General features: G+C 39.2%; 1 protein-coding gene across 7 annotated transcripts in view; it reads left to right on the plus strand.

Moving 5' to 3' along the window:
- The first annotated feature begins 254 nt into the window (after positions 1-254).
- The window catches only part of PUM1 (pumilio RNA binding family member 1), a 56,609-nt gene continuing 41,416 nt past the window's right edge, over positions 255-15,447 (plus strand). For 5 of the 7 annotated variants that reach the window (XM_075195895.1, XM_075195898.1, XM_075195899.1 and 2 more), the window contains exons 1-3: positions 255-391; positions 13,599-13,975; positions 15,293-15,361. In XM_075195895.1, coding sequence (XP_075051996.1) covers positions 13,610-13,975; positions 15,293-15,361 — 435 coding nt within the window. In that variant the 5' untranslated portion in view covers positions 255-391; positions 13,599-13,609. Of the gene's footprint in view, positions 392-488; positions 597-637; positions 771-13,598; positions 13,976-15,292; positions 15,362-15,447 lie in introns of those variants that run through there. The other 2 variants (XM_075195897.1, XM_075195896.1) reach the window with 2 other exon arrangements.

Consider the following 15,447-nt stretch of genomic DNA (forward strand, 5'->3'; position numbering starts at 1 on the left):
CTATACATACGTTATTATTACTGTCTAATCATTTCTGCATGATACTAATAGTTTTATTAAATTAAGTTGTTTAATAGATAATTACTTATATAAGTACATGTCTTGTACAAGCATACACCTGTATAATCACAGAATCACTAACAACATACATGTAAGTAATGAAAGATATATACATATTTCTCCTAGCCTGGTCTGGTTTCCCAGCAGGCCCCAGGGTTACCAAGGTAACACAGGTCCCAGTCCTCCCTCCTCTTCCCATGATGCACCGAGGCGGCTCTAAGTCCCCCCAGTGCGCCGCCATGTTGTCGGAGTGATAGGCAGCGGTAGGGACACGGCTCCGGGGGTTGAGAGAGACACTGACACAATCCGACTTCATCCTCCCGCTCCGCCCGTGAGTATACCCTCTATACTGGCACCGGATGGCGCTGGCCACTCCACACTTTCCCGATCCGGCATTATTTCGTGCGTTTATAGCTCCGGAAGGGGGAGACGGGTGTTAGAAAAGGGGCCGGTCTCCGCCGCTGGGTCCTCCCCCTGCCCATGTTTTGAGGCCTCTATTGTTACGGGAGCAGGCGGGGGGCAGCGAATTAACGCGAGTACGTAAAATTAAACTCCTTCAATTTGACATAAATACAATCATTAATCGATTACTAGTGTAGGGGCTGGTGTTCGTGATCTCTTAGCTACTAAAGTTTCATATTCGGGGGTTTTGTAGGGTGAGACTTTTTCAGCATGGGATCTGTTCATCTGGAGGCCCCAACACAAGCCCGGTGCGTACAGTATGGGCTGGAGATGTGGCTGATTTGTAATATTGCATACTGTGTGAACTGATCTTTTGTTTGCGTTAGACCTGACATTCTTGTTCACGAATGTAATCGTGTTCTACTATGTATTCCAATGTTTATTTGTTTTTGTTTTATATTTATTTGCTGGCTCATTTGTGTGTGTTGATATTTTATTAAAATTAAATATACATTTGATAGTTGTGTATATAGTAGAGGGCAAGAAGTATAACCGAATAGGAGTAGCATGTGAGGATGTGTCCTGCAGTGTGAGGTACTCATTTGTTTATCTGTTGGCCTTAGGCTTGTGAATATATTTTCATACAATGGGTGGGAGTTTGAGGATCTGTATATTTTAAACAAAGAGTGGGGGTAGAAATATGTTAGATGATATGACTGTCATTTACTAGCAGTAGATTCTTATGGAATGTTTGGACTTGTTTCTAATTCTCTTTCTTATGCCACTTAAAGTATATATTTTTATACTTTTTTGACAAGTTTCTTCAGTTGTTTCTTTTTTCTTCCTCCCAATCAACCTAGCTGTGATCATGTTCCATTTTCAGGACTGAAGCATCTATTTATACTCTCCTTATTCATAATGTTTCTTTAAGTCTCTTCTTGGAGTGAAAGCACTTTGGTCCAGTGACCTTTTGCCCCAAATTTTCATCATTTTAGCTGTGTTCTTTGGTTTAAAGCGATGCTGTGCCCACGTCTCCAAGGCCCCCAGCTCTGTTACCATTCTCCAATTTCTCCCAAAGTTCCACTGATTCCACGTGCACCCCAGCTCTACTTTTGCTGTCTAGCGGCCCAGCTTTCCTCTGACCCCAAAAATATACTTTTATTATTATTATTATTATTATTATTATTATTATTGCTTCATTTTCTTTGATGTATAAACACATACATATGTCACTTGTGTTGTCTTGTTCCCCTTACCCACTTAAATCACTGTATTAAAGGGTAGATTTTTTCATCGCTTTATCAATTCCAGTGTCAAATCCTGAAAGTCCTCCATCATATGTCCCTTTATATCAAACCTTACTGTCATAGTGAGCAAGCACATTATAATACCAAGACAAGTTGTCACGATTTGCATCCTTCTGTACAGGACCCACAGATTGTTCCTTGTTTTGTTCTATGTGCCTATATTAAAAACGTCCATTATCCACCATCCTTATGGTTATATATTGTGTTCTATTATTGGTTTTAAAGTGAAACACCCATGCCCTGTGGTCATCACATGCTCCAACCCATGTCTACCCCTAAAGTGCATTTTATGTTCTTGCGAGTGAAAATTGACACACTTGTCAAGTATCTATACATAGATCTGTAATTATTTGTCCTCTTCCCGAATGACAGATTGTGGACGTTTTTTTTATTTTTTTGAACAATTACTTTTATGGCAAGAAATAAAATACGCATAGTTTCCAGTCCAATATGATTTTGGTTTTCCTAGACAGTAAGCATCTTTGTATTGAATGCAATTTTAAAGTCACTGGTTTAACATATCAACCCATGACCAGCACATTTAACTATACAAAGTTTCTCCATTAGACTAAATTTCTAGCATTTTCAGTTAAAAGAAAAATGGTATACCACATTGTGATATTACTGTGTATAGAGCTGTACTCAAATTGTCACTGGCAATCCTAGTGATAGTAGAGGAAGGCTTAGCAACACACTGGAGATGGAGGCTGTCATGGATGTCACTTCCTGTGCAGGATGGGGGTGGTCATAGGCATTGCTACTGCTGTCAACATGGGGGTTGTTACATTTTTTTTTTGTCACCGTGGCAACTGATTTTTGTCCAGGCTTTTACTAGAGTCCTTCATTTTGATGACCCGGTATATACAAAACACATTTTAATTCATAGCAGTCATATATCAATTCATATATAGTACAAGCTTGTTCAAGTAGCTGGCTACAGAAATGAAAACTCAGGCACAATAAAATTTGCTATCGATTCAAAATAAATCTAAATGTCTTTATAACTTACATACACATCATGGATCAGTGATGGGCTACCTGATATCTTTCATGGATGTGCAGCACTCTAACATTCAAAAGGGCCCATCAGACCCCACCCCCCCACTATGCCTCTCACACTTCCACCACTTTTACTGACTCTTGTAGCTATACTTTCTAGCTACTTCTCCTTCCCGTCCGCAGAGGAAGGAGGAAAAGCACACAACACTACTTCCTCTTCTGCTGCCTTACTGTTTTATCCTCTGCTGTAAAACAAAGTAAAGAGTAAGTCTGATCGGGAGCTGTAGGCTGGCGGCTACAGGTTTGCCGGGCTGCCATTGGCCCACCACTGACATAGTAGATGGTTTGGCATCTTGAATGAATGATCATGGGTATTGACAATGCAGTAATTAAAAGAAATGATAACTATTTTTGAGTTCATGCAGCATTCATCAACATAGGTACAGTTGAAGTTGTGCAAGTTCTTAGATACCTTTTTCCGACCTTACTGTTTTGGTACAAACAAAGCAGTGTATTTTTTTTTTTTTTTTCCTTCTCTCAGTTCTCCACTCCTTCATAAAAAATTCTACATATGGTTTAACATAGAAAAATGAAGCTTACTGCGTTGTGAATAACTAACACTAATGTGTGGGAAGAGCACTAGTACAACATAATGGGTTCAATTCAGTCATGTTATTCTAGGAATAATGCGGCCTGCGCACCATTACCGCTAGTAAGGTAATTTTAACGTTGATTTTTGCTCGCACCAGTCAGGGCCGCAAACATAATTGTGGGTTAAAATGACCGTATTAAAAGTAATAGTCCTAGACTAACATGGCCGAATTGAATCAGCCCAAATGTATTTTGTGTTACAAACTTGATGGTGTGAATGAGTTCAATTTTCTTAAAATTATGTATAGTTTTTAGGTCTATTTGGCAAAAAGTGGATATGTAATTAATTATACATGGAGTGGTCTGTCTGGTACTCCTACTAACATAGAACAAAATCCAGGTAGACATATTTCCATGGTGAACACAGAATCCGTTTTATGGAAGTCTTGCATTTGCAACCATGCTAATAATTTGTAAATTTTAGAATAAATTCCAATACAGTATAAGCACTTGGTGTGGCTCATGCATTAATTAAGCAAATGACATACTAACGTATATAAATATGCTAGACTGCCCTGAATGCCTATTACTATGGCTGCAGGAGAAGACCTTGTTAGCTTTGAAAGACAGGTGGGTGGTTGTCATGGCTTGTAGGATCTTCAGTAACAAAGGCAGATCAACTTGCTAATGTTTTATGAGCAATGGTGTCTAAAGTGATGTCCATGGAACTCCAGGGGATACTCATCAGCATCCAAAGGCAACAGTGGGTGGAAATGCATATTCCAGGATCTGTGCATTAATTTTGAAGTGTACGGGGAAACACACAATCAACTGTAGATCAATTGACTTCACAATTCACCCTGTGACGCGTGCAACCAGCTTAGTAATAAACGGTCCATCGAGAGCACCACAGAGCAAATATCAAAGTGGATTTGCACTGAATAAACTGCTTACCGGTGATGCAAAGAATACAGTCAGCAGGCAACTGATCAGTGAAGAAAAAGTGATTTCATTCTTCGCCATATTGTCACAATATGTATTCATGTGTAGTTCCAACCAGAAGAACTCTACAGCACTGACTGCTTGCTTCCAACATTGAAGGGTTCTCTTGGTTCTGTATTGTGGGTTACATTTTCCTCGTATGGCTTGGTTCAATCCCTTTTTTTCAAAGGAAATATTAATGCTAATGGTACTTGATGATCATTTTCATTCCATGTTGCAGCAGTTCTTTTCTGATGGGCGGGATGTCTTCCAAGACCCAATGTCACATTGTATATTTAGTTGCCAAGTGGTTTGATGACTATGATATTATGTTTGACTTGGTTCAGATCTGGTGATAGAGAAGGTCATATATCCTATGCTGGAATGATGTCTAAGACAACATTTTCCACCAGTAGCAACCATGCATCAGTTGAGTGACTGGTGGAAGAATGGTAATGCAACCCTTCTGTACAATTCCAGACATTGGTAGTCTCCATGCAAACAGCGCATTAGTGGCCCAATGCCTTTTTAAGTGATTTTATATTGGTGTGTACATTTTTATTTATTTTTTTGGTCATCCACTTTATATAGGTGTAAGTGTTTTCTAGTGAAGAATTCTGCACCTGCTTTATTTTCAGTAAATAAAAAAAAAATTGTATGCCTCCCCTTTCAGTCTTGTGAATGGGTTTTGGTATGCTCCCACAGAGATTGTTTTTTATGTAAAGATGCAGATAGTTTTACATGCCTGACTTGCCAATATATAGGACTTAACAACAGGGAGAGGAGAAAATCGTACATCCCTTTCCCCTGTCACACCCTCTTTAATAGGTCAGGTTGAATAATTTTAGTATGGCAGCTTGTGAATATTTATTCTTGTACACCTAGCACCTACTGCTCTCCCACCAGTTTAATTACATGCCCTCTGTATTTCATCATAGTGGGCACAAATCATAGCAGGTATCACTTGGGTTCCAACAAATACAGCTGTTCTATCCAAAGAGCACCTATTTCCTCGGCTAGTAATGACAATCATTATGCTATAAGCTTGGGAAATGAGAACCTTACAAACAAATATAATGGTTTAATTGGGTAATGCCTGGTCAGGGTATCGAAGCTTTGAGTACTACACTTTGTTTAAAAAAAAAAGATGTTTTGGGCATCAAAATAAAACCCTGACATCTAGACAGATGAGCTTGTGTAATATATATATATATATATATATATAATTACACACACACACAGTACTGTGCAAAAGTTCTAGGTAGGTTTGGAAAAATTGCAGCAAAGTAAGAATCCAATAGATTGTAAGTTTGCGAGCAGGGCTTTCTCACCTCTTTGTCTGTTTTACATTGTTTGTTTATTACTGTGTTTGTCCCCAATTGTAAACCGATACGGGATTTGCTGGCGCTATAAAAATGTTCCTTCTGTTAAAACCAAATATTTTAAATTTTGACTCCTCAGTCCAGAGTACCTGCTGCCATTTTTGTGCACCCCAGTTCCTATGTTTCCGTGCATAGTTGAGTCCCTTGGCCCTGTTTCCACGTCTAACGTATGGCTTTTTGGCTGCAAATTTTTGAAAAGACCACTTCTGGCCAAACTTCTCTGAACAGTAGATGGGTGTACCTGGGTCCCACAGGTTTTTTCCAGTTCTGAGCTGATGACACTGCTGGACATATTCCGATTTTCGAAGGGAAGTAAGCATGATGTCTTTCTTTTGATGCACAAAGTTTGCTTGGCCGACCACTGCGTCTACGGACCTCAACGTTGACTGTTTCTTTGTGCTTCTTCAAAAGAGCTTGAAGCAACTTGAAGCCCCAGTCTACATTGAAATCTTTGCCTAAGAGAGAACCTGCTTATGCCAAATAACTATCTTGTCGTGTTGCTGTGCTCAGCCTTTCATGGTCTATGACCGGTGTCATGAAACGGTCTTCTAGAACTTCACCTTTGCAGTAGAGTTTAGTTGTTCCTCTCCCAGTTTTAAGCCTCCTACACAGCTGTTTCAGTTAATGACTGTTTCAACCTACATATGAAAATGATGATCATTATGACCTGTTTGGTATGATTGATTAATCATACACCTGACTATAATCCTTCAAAATCCTTGACATTGTGCAAGAATTGATGCTGTTTTGAAGGCAAAAGGTGGTCACACCAAATATTGATTTGATTAAGACTTCTCTTCTGTTCATTGACTTCACATTTTGTTAATTGATAAACTAGTAACACTTTTATTTTTGAAAGCATTCTTACTTTGCACCATTTTTCCACTTCTGCCTAAACATTTTCACAGTATTGTGTGTGGTGTATGTATATGTGTGTGTGTGTGCAATGGGAAATCCGTAAAGGCAGTATGAGGAAGGGACAGGAAAGGTTAGTCCATTGTTGCCTGGCACAGGAATCACCAGATACTTCTGCACACGTTTCACACATGTTACAATTAAAAATGAGGGGGGATTTGAGAGTGCCATGTGAGTTGCTTACAAGCAGTCATGTGGTGCCTTCTGCAGCAATAACAACCCCTTTTTCTCTTTTTAAAGCCTTTTTGCCCATGCCTGTCAGAAGCAGGCACCACCATTTAGAGACCACCATCTATAAAATATCTCGACGTATGTAAAAATTGACATCTGAGTAAAAGAAAATGCTTACAGTTTGACTAAATATTCAAATGCAAGTGTAGCATAGGCTTTTTTTTTTATTTTTTAAACTCATCAGGCAATTTTAACGCCTGGTTATATTGTACATTTGCGTTTCTACATACATGTCTCTACATATTACACTACATTATGCAGCATTTTTTCTGTTGTTTTTTAATACCAAAGTGTGGATGAGGTGTGGTCACATCCTGTGTCAACCATTACTTAAGTAGTACAAGGAAGGTATTTCTTACTATATATACTATTAATGGCCATGCAGTATGCTACTGGTTTTCTATGGCACGACTTAAGAAACAGGAGCAGATTGAAGATGTTATACTATTGCTACTTCTACACTTTTCTTGGGATTCCTGTTTGCTTACTTGCACTTTTTCCACACTTGCGCTTAAGCTGGGTACACACTACAGAAATTTCAACCAACTTTTTATGCCAAGCGATTTTACATGCGACCGATGGTCCGATCGCTCGGTCCATGGACTGCATACATACTAGCCTTGTTTAGGACAATATAGGGAAGAGTGGACGTTCCTTTAGCGACTTTTTACAGCCATGTTGTCGTGAGCAATGACTGTAATTTTGTACTCACTGTTGTGGATCGGTCGGAAGTTTATACACACTACACAGCGGAAACGAGATTGGTACGAAAATATTAAACAGTACGACCAACCAAATGAGGCGACAATCGTCCATTTGGGCAGACTTTCGACCATCGTGTGACTGCACACACTGACCCGACTTTTGAACGAGCGGTCCTATGTCAGCTGTTTGAGCCGATTATTGGACGAAAACAGTGTAGTGTGTACCTAGCTTTAGACTACATCCACTCCAGTTAATTACCACTCAAATGGCATACTGCCTTTGTGTAAAATAATCACACTAGTGTCCATTTATCAAGAATATATATTACTATAGATAACCCATAAACAGAGTGCAGATATACTGCATGGCCAAAAGTATGTGGACACCCCTCCTAATTAGTGTTTGGTCATTTCAGCTGCACCCATTGCTAACAGATGCATAAAATAAAATGGCTATGCAATATCCGTAGTCCAACTTTAATAAGTCGTACTAAAGAGCTCATTGACTTTCAAAGAGGCATTATCATAGGATGTCATTTTGTCTAAAGCTGCCCAAGTCAATTGTAAATGCTGTTATTGTGAAGTGGGAGAAACAACCGCTCACAAGACGGGGTGGCCAAGTGCTAAAGTGCGTAAAAATTGTCCTCTGCTCCACTCACTTCTGGAGTCTGGCTAACTGCCTCAGGGAGCAAAGTCGACACAACAACTGTTAGTTGGAAACTTTGTGGATTGCGTTTCCATGGCCGAGTGGCCGCACAAAAGCCTCAGATTGCACACAAAGCCAAACGTCAACTAGAGTGGTATAATTCATACATATATTGGACTTTGTGAAGAGTGATTTGTCACTCCAATCTGGTAGCCTGAAAGACAAATCTGAATTTGATGGATGCTAGGGGACGCTTCCTACCCAAATCCGTATTGTTAACTGTAAAGCTTGGTGGGAGAGGAATAATGTCCTGGGGGTGTTATTTTTTTATTATGGCTTTACCCTGGACAAGTAAGGTCCAGTGAAAGGAAATCTTTATGCTACAGTGTACATTGACCTTCTAGAAAATTGTGTGCTTCCAACTTTGTGGCAGCAGTTTGGGGAATGCCATTGCCTGTTTCCGCAATGCACAAAGCAAAGTGTATTTAAAAAAAAAATGGTTATCTGAGTTTGTTTTGGAAGAAGTTGTCTGGCCTGCACTCTAAGGAACACTTTTGGGATGCACATAGGGATGTGGTGATCTGGTGTGCACATACCTTTAGTCATGTAGTGTCTATATATATATATATATATATATTAGTGTGTGCATAGATAGATATATAGAGATATCCAGTTGAGCACTGATCTGTATGTAGCTACTTTCATTACTAACCTATGTTATTATCCTTCCTATGTTCTCTTTACGGGTTCGCTAGTTTTTTCTATGTATAAGATCTTTGTATTTTGCTTTGTTATTCTTAACTGGTACACTGCTTTTCCTATATGTCTCATGTTCCTCATAAATTAGTGCCTAATTTTTGTATACAGGGATTGGCTAAGTAGTTAGCACTTCTGCTAACCACCATGTTCCCAACCATGGCCTTATCTTTGTAGAGTTTGTATGTTCTTCCCGTGTAGGTTAATTGGCTGCTATCAAAATTGACCATAGTCTCTGTGTCTGTGTGTATGTTTTGTTTTATGATACAGCATGCAGAAGCAGTTTTGTTTGCTCATTAGGTATGGTGCAAGTAGCACAAGAAAAATGTAGTTTGACAAATGGACATAAACTAAACATGTCCAAAAAGTAGCACATGTAACTATTTCAGTGTTCTCCCCAGAAAATATTTCCTGCTGGGTGGCATTAAGAAGCAGCTGGGTGGGTGCAGTTGTAATACTTTGCAATAATAATGAAAAATGTTGGAGGTTATTGCCCACACCTGTCAGCACTGGTCAGACTGGTGGTCAGTGGTGTAACACACTGCTGGCTGTAGTGTTCATATAGTGCCTGTTATAATAGGTGAAATAATAGTATATTCTGTTATAGGACTTTGTTGGACTCCAAGAGCCAGGTGGCAAGTAAAAACAGCCAGGTGGCGCACCTGGGAAATGGCTGCAGGGGAGAACACTGTATTTAAAGTGAGGTTTAGGACTATTCACTTTAGATCTACACATTCAAAGACATCACTTCCATATTGGAACCACATTTTCTCAGGGCAGCCCACCAACTCCCACGTGTCTTTCCCGGTAGTCCCCACTTTGAACAGAACAGGGATTGGAATAGGCGCTTGGGTATGGGGAAGTGGCACATGCACAATGAAGCTCCAAAGGGGAAATGCCAGCTTTGGGACTGTTTATGGCTTCTGCATTGTTCCTTTGGAATTATTTTCCCAAGTTACTCAATTGTCTCCAAAAATTGGTCTTTCAGCGTTTCGACTTCTGTGTTGTCACTCCGTTATTCCACTTAAAAGTTGATGTTGGTCCAATTGTGACTCTGCCAAGGTAATGCTGGGTACACACCTATGCAATCTCTGTGACAATTTCAACAATGACTAAAAGCTTCGATGAGCATCCCTGCATGGCTAAACAATTTACCTTCAGATCTGTGAACTTAATCCCTCATAACAATCTGCTGAAACAATCCGACTCTATACACTCTACAGAGATCTACCTATGCTGTTGGTTGTGGGTGTGTTAGAAATAAAACCAAAAATGTGATGTTTTGGTAAGATAAAACATGATTGTGGGAGCGTAAACTATCTTGCAATATTAATCATGTGATCTGCACGAGAATTGCATAGGTGTGTACCCAGCTTTAAAATATTTGCTGATGAACGAGTAAATCCACTACTTTACCTGGTTTGTAGATTGCACAAAATGTATGGCAGCACCCTATTTAATAATTGGGCAGCATGGTGGCTTAGTGGATAGCACTTCTGCCTCACAGCACTAAAGTCATGAGTTTGATTCCCAACCATGGTCTTTTCTGTGTAGCGTTTGTATGTTCTCCACGTGTTTGCGTGGATTTCCTCGGGTTCTCCGGGTTCCTCCCAGACTCTCAAAAACATACTAGTAGATTAATTGACTGCTATCAAATTGACTCTAGTCTCTGTCGGCGTGTGTGTGTTAGGAAATTTAGGCTGTAAGCTCCAATGAGGGAAGGACTGATGCAAGTTCTCTGTACAGCGCTGTGGAATTAGTGGCGCTATATAAATAGCTGATGATGATTTTGTCCTCTGTTAAAATACAAATTATGTTGACCTATATGTCCCTTTTTGCACAGAGTGGTCTTGGGACCTGTTATTTTACAGTATGGGTTACTTGATTTCTATATGCAAGCCATTATGCTCCACCCGGCTGTTTTTAGTTGCCACCCGGCTCTTGGAGCTTACCAGTGTCCTATTATAGTAGAATAAGCCATTGTTTCAACTATTCGAACAGGCACTGTGAACACTATAGCCAGCAGAGTGTGTTAGACTACTGACCACCAGTGTGGTCAGTCCTGGCAGGTGTGGCCAATAACCTCCAACATATTTCAGTATTATTACAAAGTAATACAACTGCCCACACCCAGTTAGTTCTTAATGCCATTCGTTTGGCAAAATATTCTGGGGAGAACACTGTTTTGTATGAATGGAGATATAGTTAAGCCACTTGTCTATTCCCCATTTTGTCCATTTGGATAACTGATGGTCACTTCCTCAGCCTGGCCAGTATGTTCTCAGACATCCTAAACTGTGTTTATTCCTCTCGGATCCTGCAGTTTCTTTCATCTTTAGATGTCTTATTGCAGCGAAGTTCTCCCTGAAACACTTGCATTATTGTTGCGTGAATGGTCTGGGGCGCGATTCCTATTAAAACGGCAGTGTACACCTTGAGATACGATCACCTTTAAAAAAAAAAAAAAAAATTGCCAACCTGTGGCATGACATCACTATAGGAGATTGTGAATCTAAACTTGCAAAGATTGCTAACAGATAACATAATTACACAGATGAAATCAATTTTGATATGCCAGAAGCACACATATGGGTATTTTTTTTATAATCCATGATATTCAATAGTATATATGTAATTGAAGATAAACTAAAGTGTATGGGGGCGTAGGCAGCCCCTAGCACTTAAATTACTGTACAAATCTGGGGTGAGGGGAAAAAAATTAACAATGCAGTTTTTTTTTTTTTTCCTCCTAGGTTTCATGGAGTTGGCAACTTAGCTCCTATGTCTAATGTTTTAATAATGTGGTCCAATAATTTGCAAGTGTTGGGAGATGTTGATCTAGGCTTCTGACTTCTATCCCATACAAGTATTCCAATCTCCAAACATAAGTAAACTTTATTGGGAAACTTGAGCAATGTGGCTAGGGCTGTCGTTCCAGTACATTGATGCTCTCAGACACGTCTGGCGAATGGAGAACAAAACAACCGTATTTACTGTTATATTATCCATCTTCACGTTCACATTGGTTAGTTGGTTAGAGTTTAAAGAAGAACGTGTCTATGCAGATGCAGTAGCTCCAATTTCTTCCATTGAACATTCCCAGGTACTGGTCAGCCTTGTTTACGGTTTTTGGCTATAAATTCTCTGACCTCTCGCCTTCCCTTTTTACTATGTATGTATGTATATATATATATATGTATAAGTGTGTGTGTGTATGTGTGTGTGTGTGTATATATATATATATATAGATAGAAAGATAGATAGATAGATATAGATAGATAGAGCCCTAGTAGGTGGGAAAAATTTAAGTATAAAACTGTAAAATATGGCAAAGTTTAAACAAGTGTGCTTGCGCTACTAGAAAACGATGTGTTACTTGAATCCCAATTGGATAAACAATGATACTAATAAATCAGGTGTTATAAAGCAGCAAAGCTAAAATCATGTGGGGTTTTGGGATCTTGTCAACTAGCATCTAATAAACCGGTGTGGTCATTGCCTCTTTCCTCCAGCAACGCCCCACCCCACCTTCCATTCAAAGCCACTTTAGCCAATGTGCGTCAGCTGGAGATTTATCGAAGCTTTGGATTACTGAAAACAGACGTACATACAGTGGGTTCTAACTGTGTTAACCCTACTTAAAGTTACTTGTCAAGAGACACTACTTGGGAGGGCATGGGGTTATAAGAATTCCATGTATATATTGTGCTGGAATTACTTGTTTAATATAAAAATAAATATTACATTTCCTGTGTGGTTATCAAGTAATTGATAAAAAAAAAGTCATTGGTCCACAAAAATAGTCTGTTCTTCAAATGACCAACACTGTGTAGTGTAACAAATTCAAAAGCTTAAATTACTTTTGAATTTTTGCTTAGAAGCTCTCGAAATGCTTTAAAACTATCAATCATCAATTTTTTTGTGTGCAGCCACTGTTGTACTTGACAATGTTTTAAAAGTTTTTCAGTCCCAAACAATATTACATGTTTAGGTATTTTATCATCTGTAAGCTGTTTTTTTAATCTGTTGTGAGGGCCATTTTATGTATGGGATAATATATTCCCTTTTGTAAATTATGTTCTGAATCTGATGAATTCTGTGAAAATATAGACGCAAAGCTGCAGGCGAGAGTTTATGTGCATATTACCATAACTTGTGTATCATACATATTTATTGATGGCCTCCGTTTTTTTTGTTCTTGTTAGTAAATTTACTGAGAGATATGTATGTGTATGTGTAATAAATATATATATATATATATTACCTCTACCTGAATTTGCGTAATCTAACTGTAAGTCAGCAATCTGTTCAGGTTTTGCTTTCCTTCGTTCCTTACCTTGGCGATTGAACTTCAAATATGAAAGCACTTCACAGTGAAGGTGTGCGAGATGGGGGTAAGAATTGTGTGATGTTTTGCTTAAAAACAATATTATCCATGGGGTTGAAGTGTTTTCTACATACATGTATATTTTTAAAATGCATATTCATATGCTACCAACTTGAAGCCTTGTTGAGACTATAATACAATATGTCGGTAACTTAGACTAAACAACCATTTAGATGGCTGTTATTGCGAGTAATCCATTCAATTGTTTTGTCCCCTTTATCTCGTCTCATATATTAGGTGTTGGTGGAATGAGCGTTGCATGTGTCTTGAAGAGGAAAACAGTTCTCTGGCAGGACTCCTTCAGCCCCCACCTGAAGCAGTACACAGAAGGCACCCTTAACCACAACATGCCCGTGGTCCTGACGTCTGGACCGGTGGGCCAACAGCAGCCTCCGCAGCACCCAACCCATTCTGCACTGGCTGCTGGACCCCACGCAAGCCCTGTGGGCAGCTCAATGGGTGTGGCTGGGCGCTCACAGGATGATGCAATGGTGGATTACTTCTTCCAAAGACAACATGGCGAGCAACTTGGGGCTGGTGGAAGTGGCGGAGGAGGTTACAACAATAGCAAGCACCGTTGGCCCACTGGAGATAATATTCATGCAGAGCATCAGGTAAGCAAGCTATTTGTAATGGCAACATATATAGAATAGAGAGCTAAATATATTAGTCTGTAAATTGATGCCTTTTATGTACTATGGTTTTTATAAATTGCTGCACCTCTACAGCTATGTCTACAATTATACATTTACACAAGTAGTTGGGGGGCTTTCCTGCTTGGCTGTCCCACTAGAACAAGCATTTCTAGTAATGTCTCAATTCAGGTATATTCTTCTACTTGGCTAAGATCACTTGAAATTGTAATCTAATACTAGCTGCCATGCCTTCTAACACGAAAACACTATAACAAGTATTGTAACAAACCTAAGGTGCATCAGGCCTCCTTGCTGTTCCTTGCTCACCCTTACAGAGTTATAAATAAATAAATAAATAATGCCTAATTTTGGTCTGTCTTCCCTAATCCCCTTCCTGCACAAATTCTATTTTACACTGATGCTTTTCTTGTCATCAAGTATTGGAGGCCTATCCTCCCAAATTTTATTACCACTTTCCCTGTCCCCCTTTAATCCCACCCTACAACTTGTGCACATAGGTCAATACGTCCTAGACTTCCAGGAAGATTATACCTACAGCTCTTGAAAAACTTTTTAATGCTCTTCAACTATGACATTTGTGTAAACCGTTGAACAGCAATGGTGGACAACAGGAGGCCCTCCAAGTCTTCACATGCGGCAGTTCCCAAACTTATCCAGAACAGGGACAGTCGATTTACTCAACACGTGACCTCTTCTGCGCAGTTTCCTACTCCATATGTTTAGGACAGTGTTCTAATGATACATGTTAAAAGGCTGAGAATATAGGCATTTGTGTTACTGTGACATCACTGGTCCATGCAGTGCATTGTTTGCTCTGCGCGAGGAGCGCCTTCCCCTTTTTATTGCAACATGCTGCAGAGTAGTGTAAGACAGCATGGCAGCTTATAAGTTCAGTTAAACACTCCAGTTGCTGCATGTGTATTATTGAGCTGATTAACAAACAGCCATTGGGATTAAATAGAGAATATACCTCCCCAGAAGATGGCTAACTACAGGCTGGTGTGTAAAAAGGGGAATATACAAAAAACTATAGCTGTGACCCAGTAAATGTCTGTTCAGATATCTGTTTAAGGTTTAGATATGTGTAGGCGACAAGTAGTCTTTAAAAGATTAAGCCACCTATAATTAAAATACTCGGTTGTCCAGTATAAAATTATATTCATTTGTGTAGTCGTGCTTTACTTAAGAAATATTTTTTTTATGTAAGAATGCTCCATAACCCTTACTACACAATTGTAATATGGGCCAGCTAATTTATTTATATTGGTTTACTAGGTGCGTTCTATGGATGAGTTAAATCATGATTTTCAGGCCCTTGCACTTGAAGGAAGAACAATGGGAGAAGTAAGTATGCAGATTTTTATGAATGTTTTTTTTATTTTTAAAGAAATAGTTCCAAATAACAGTTCCATATGCCTCTTTATAGAATT

Source organism: Mixophyes fleayi, chromosome 2, assembly GCF_038048845.1.
Source record: "Mixophyes fleayi isolate aMixFle1 chromosome 2, aMixFle1.hap1, whole genome shotgun sequence".
NCBI lineage: Eukaryota > Metazoa > Chordata > Amphibia > Anura > Limnodynastidae > Mixophyes > Mixophyes fleayi.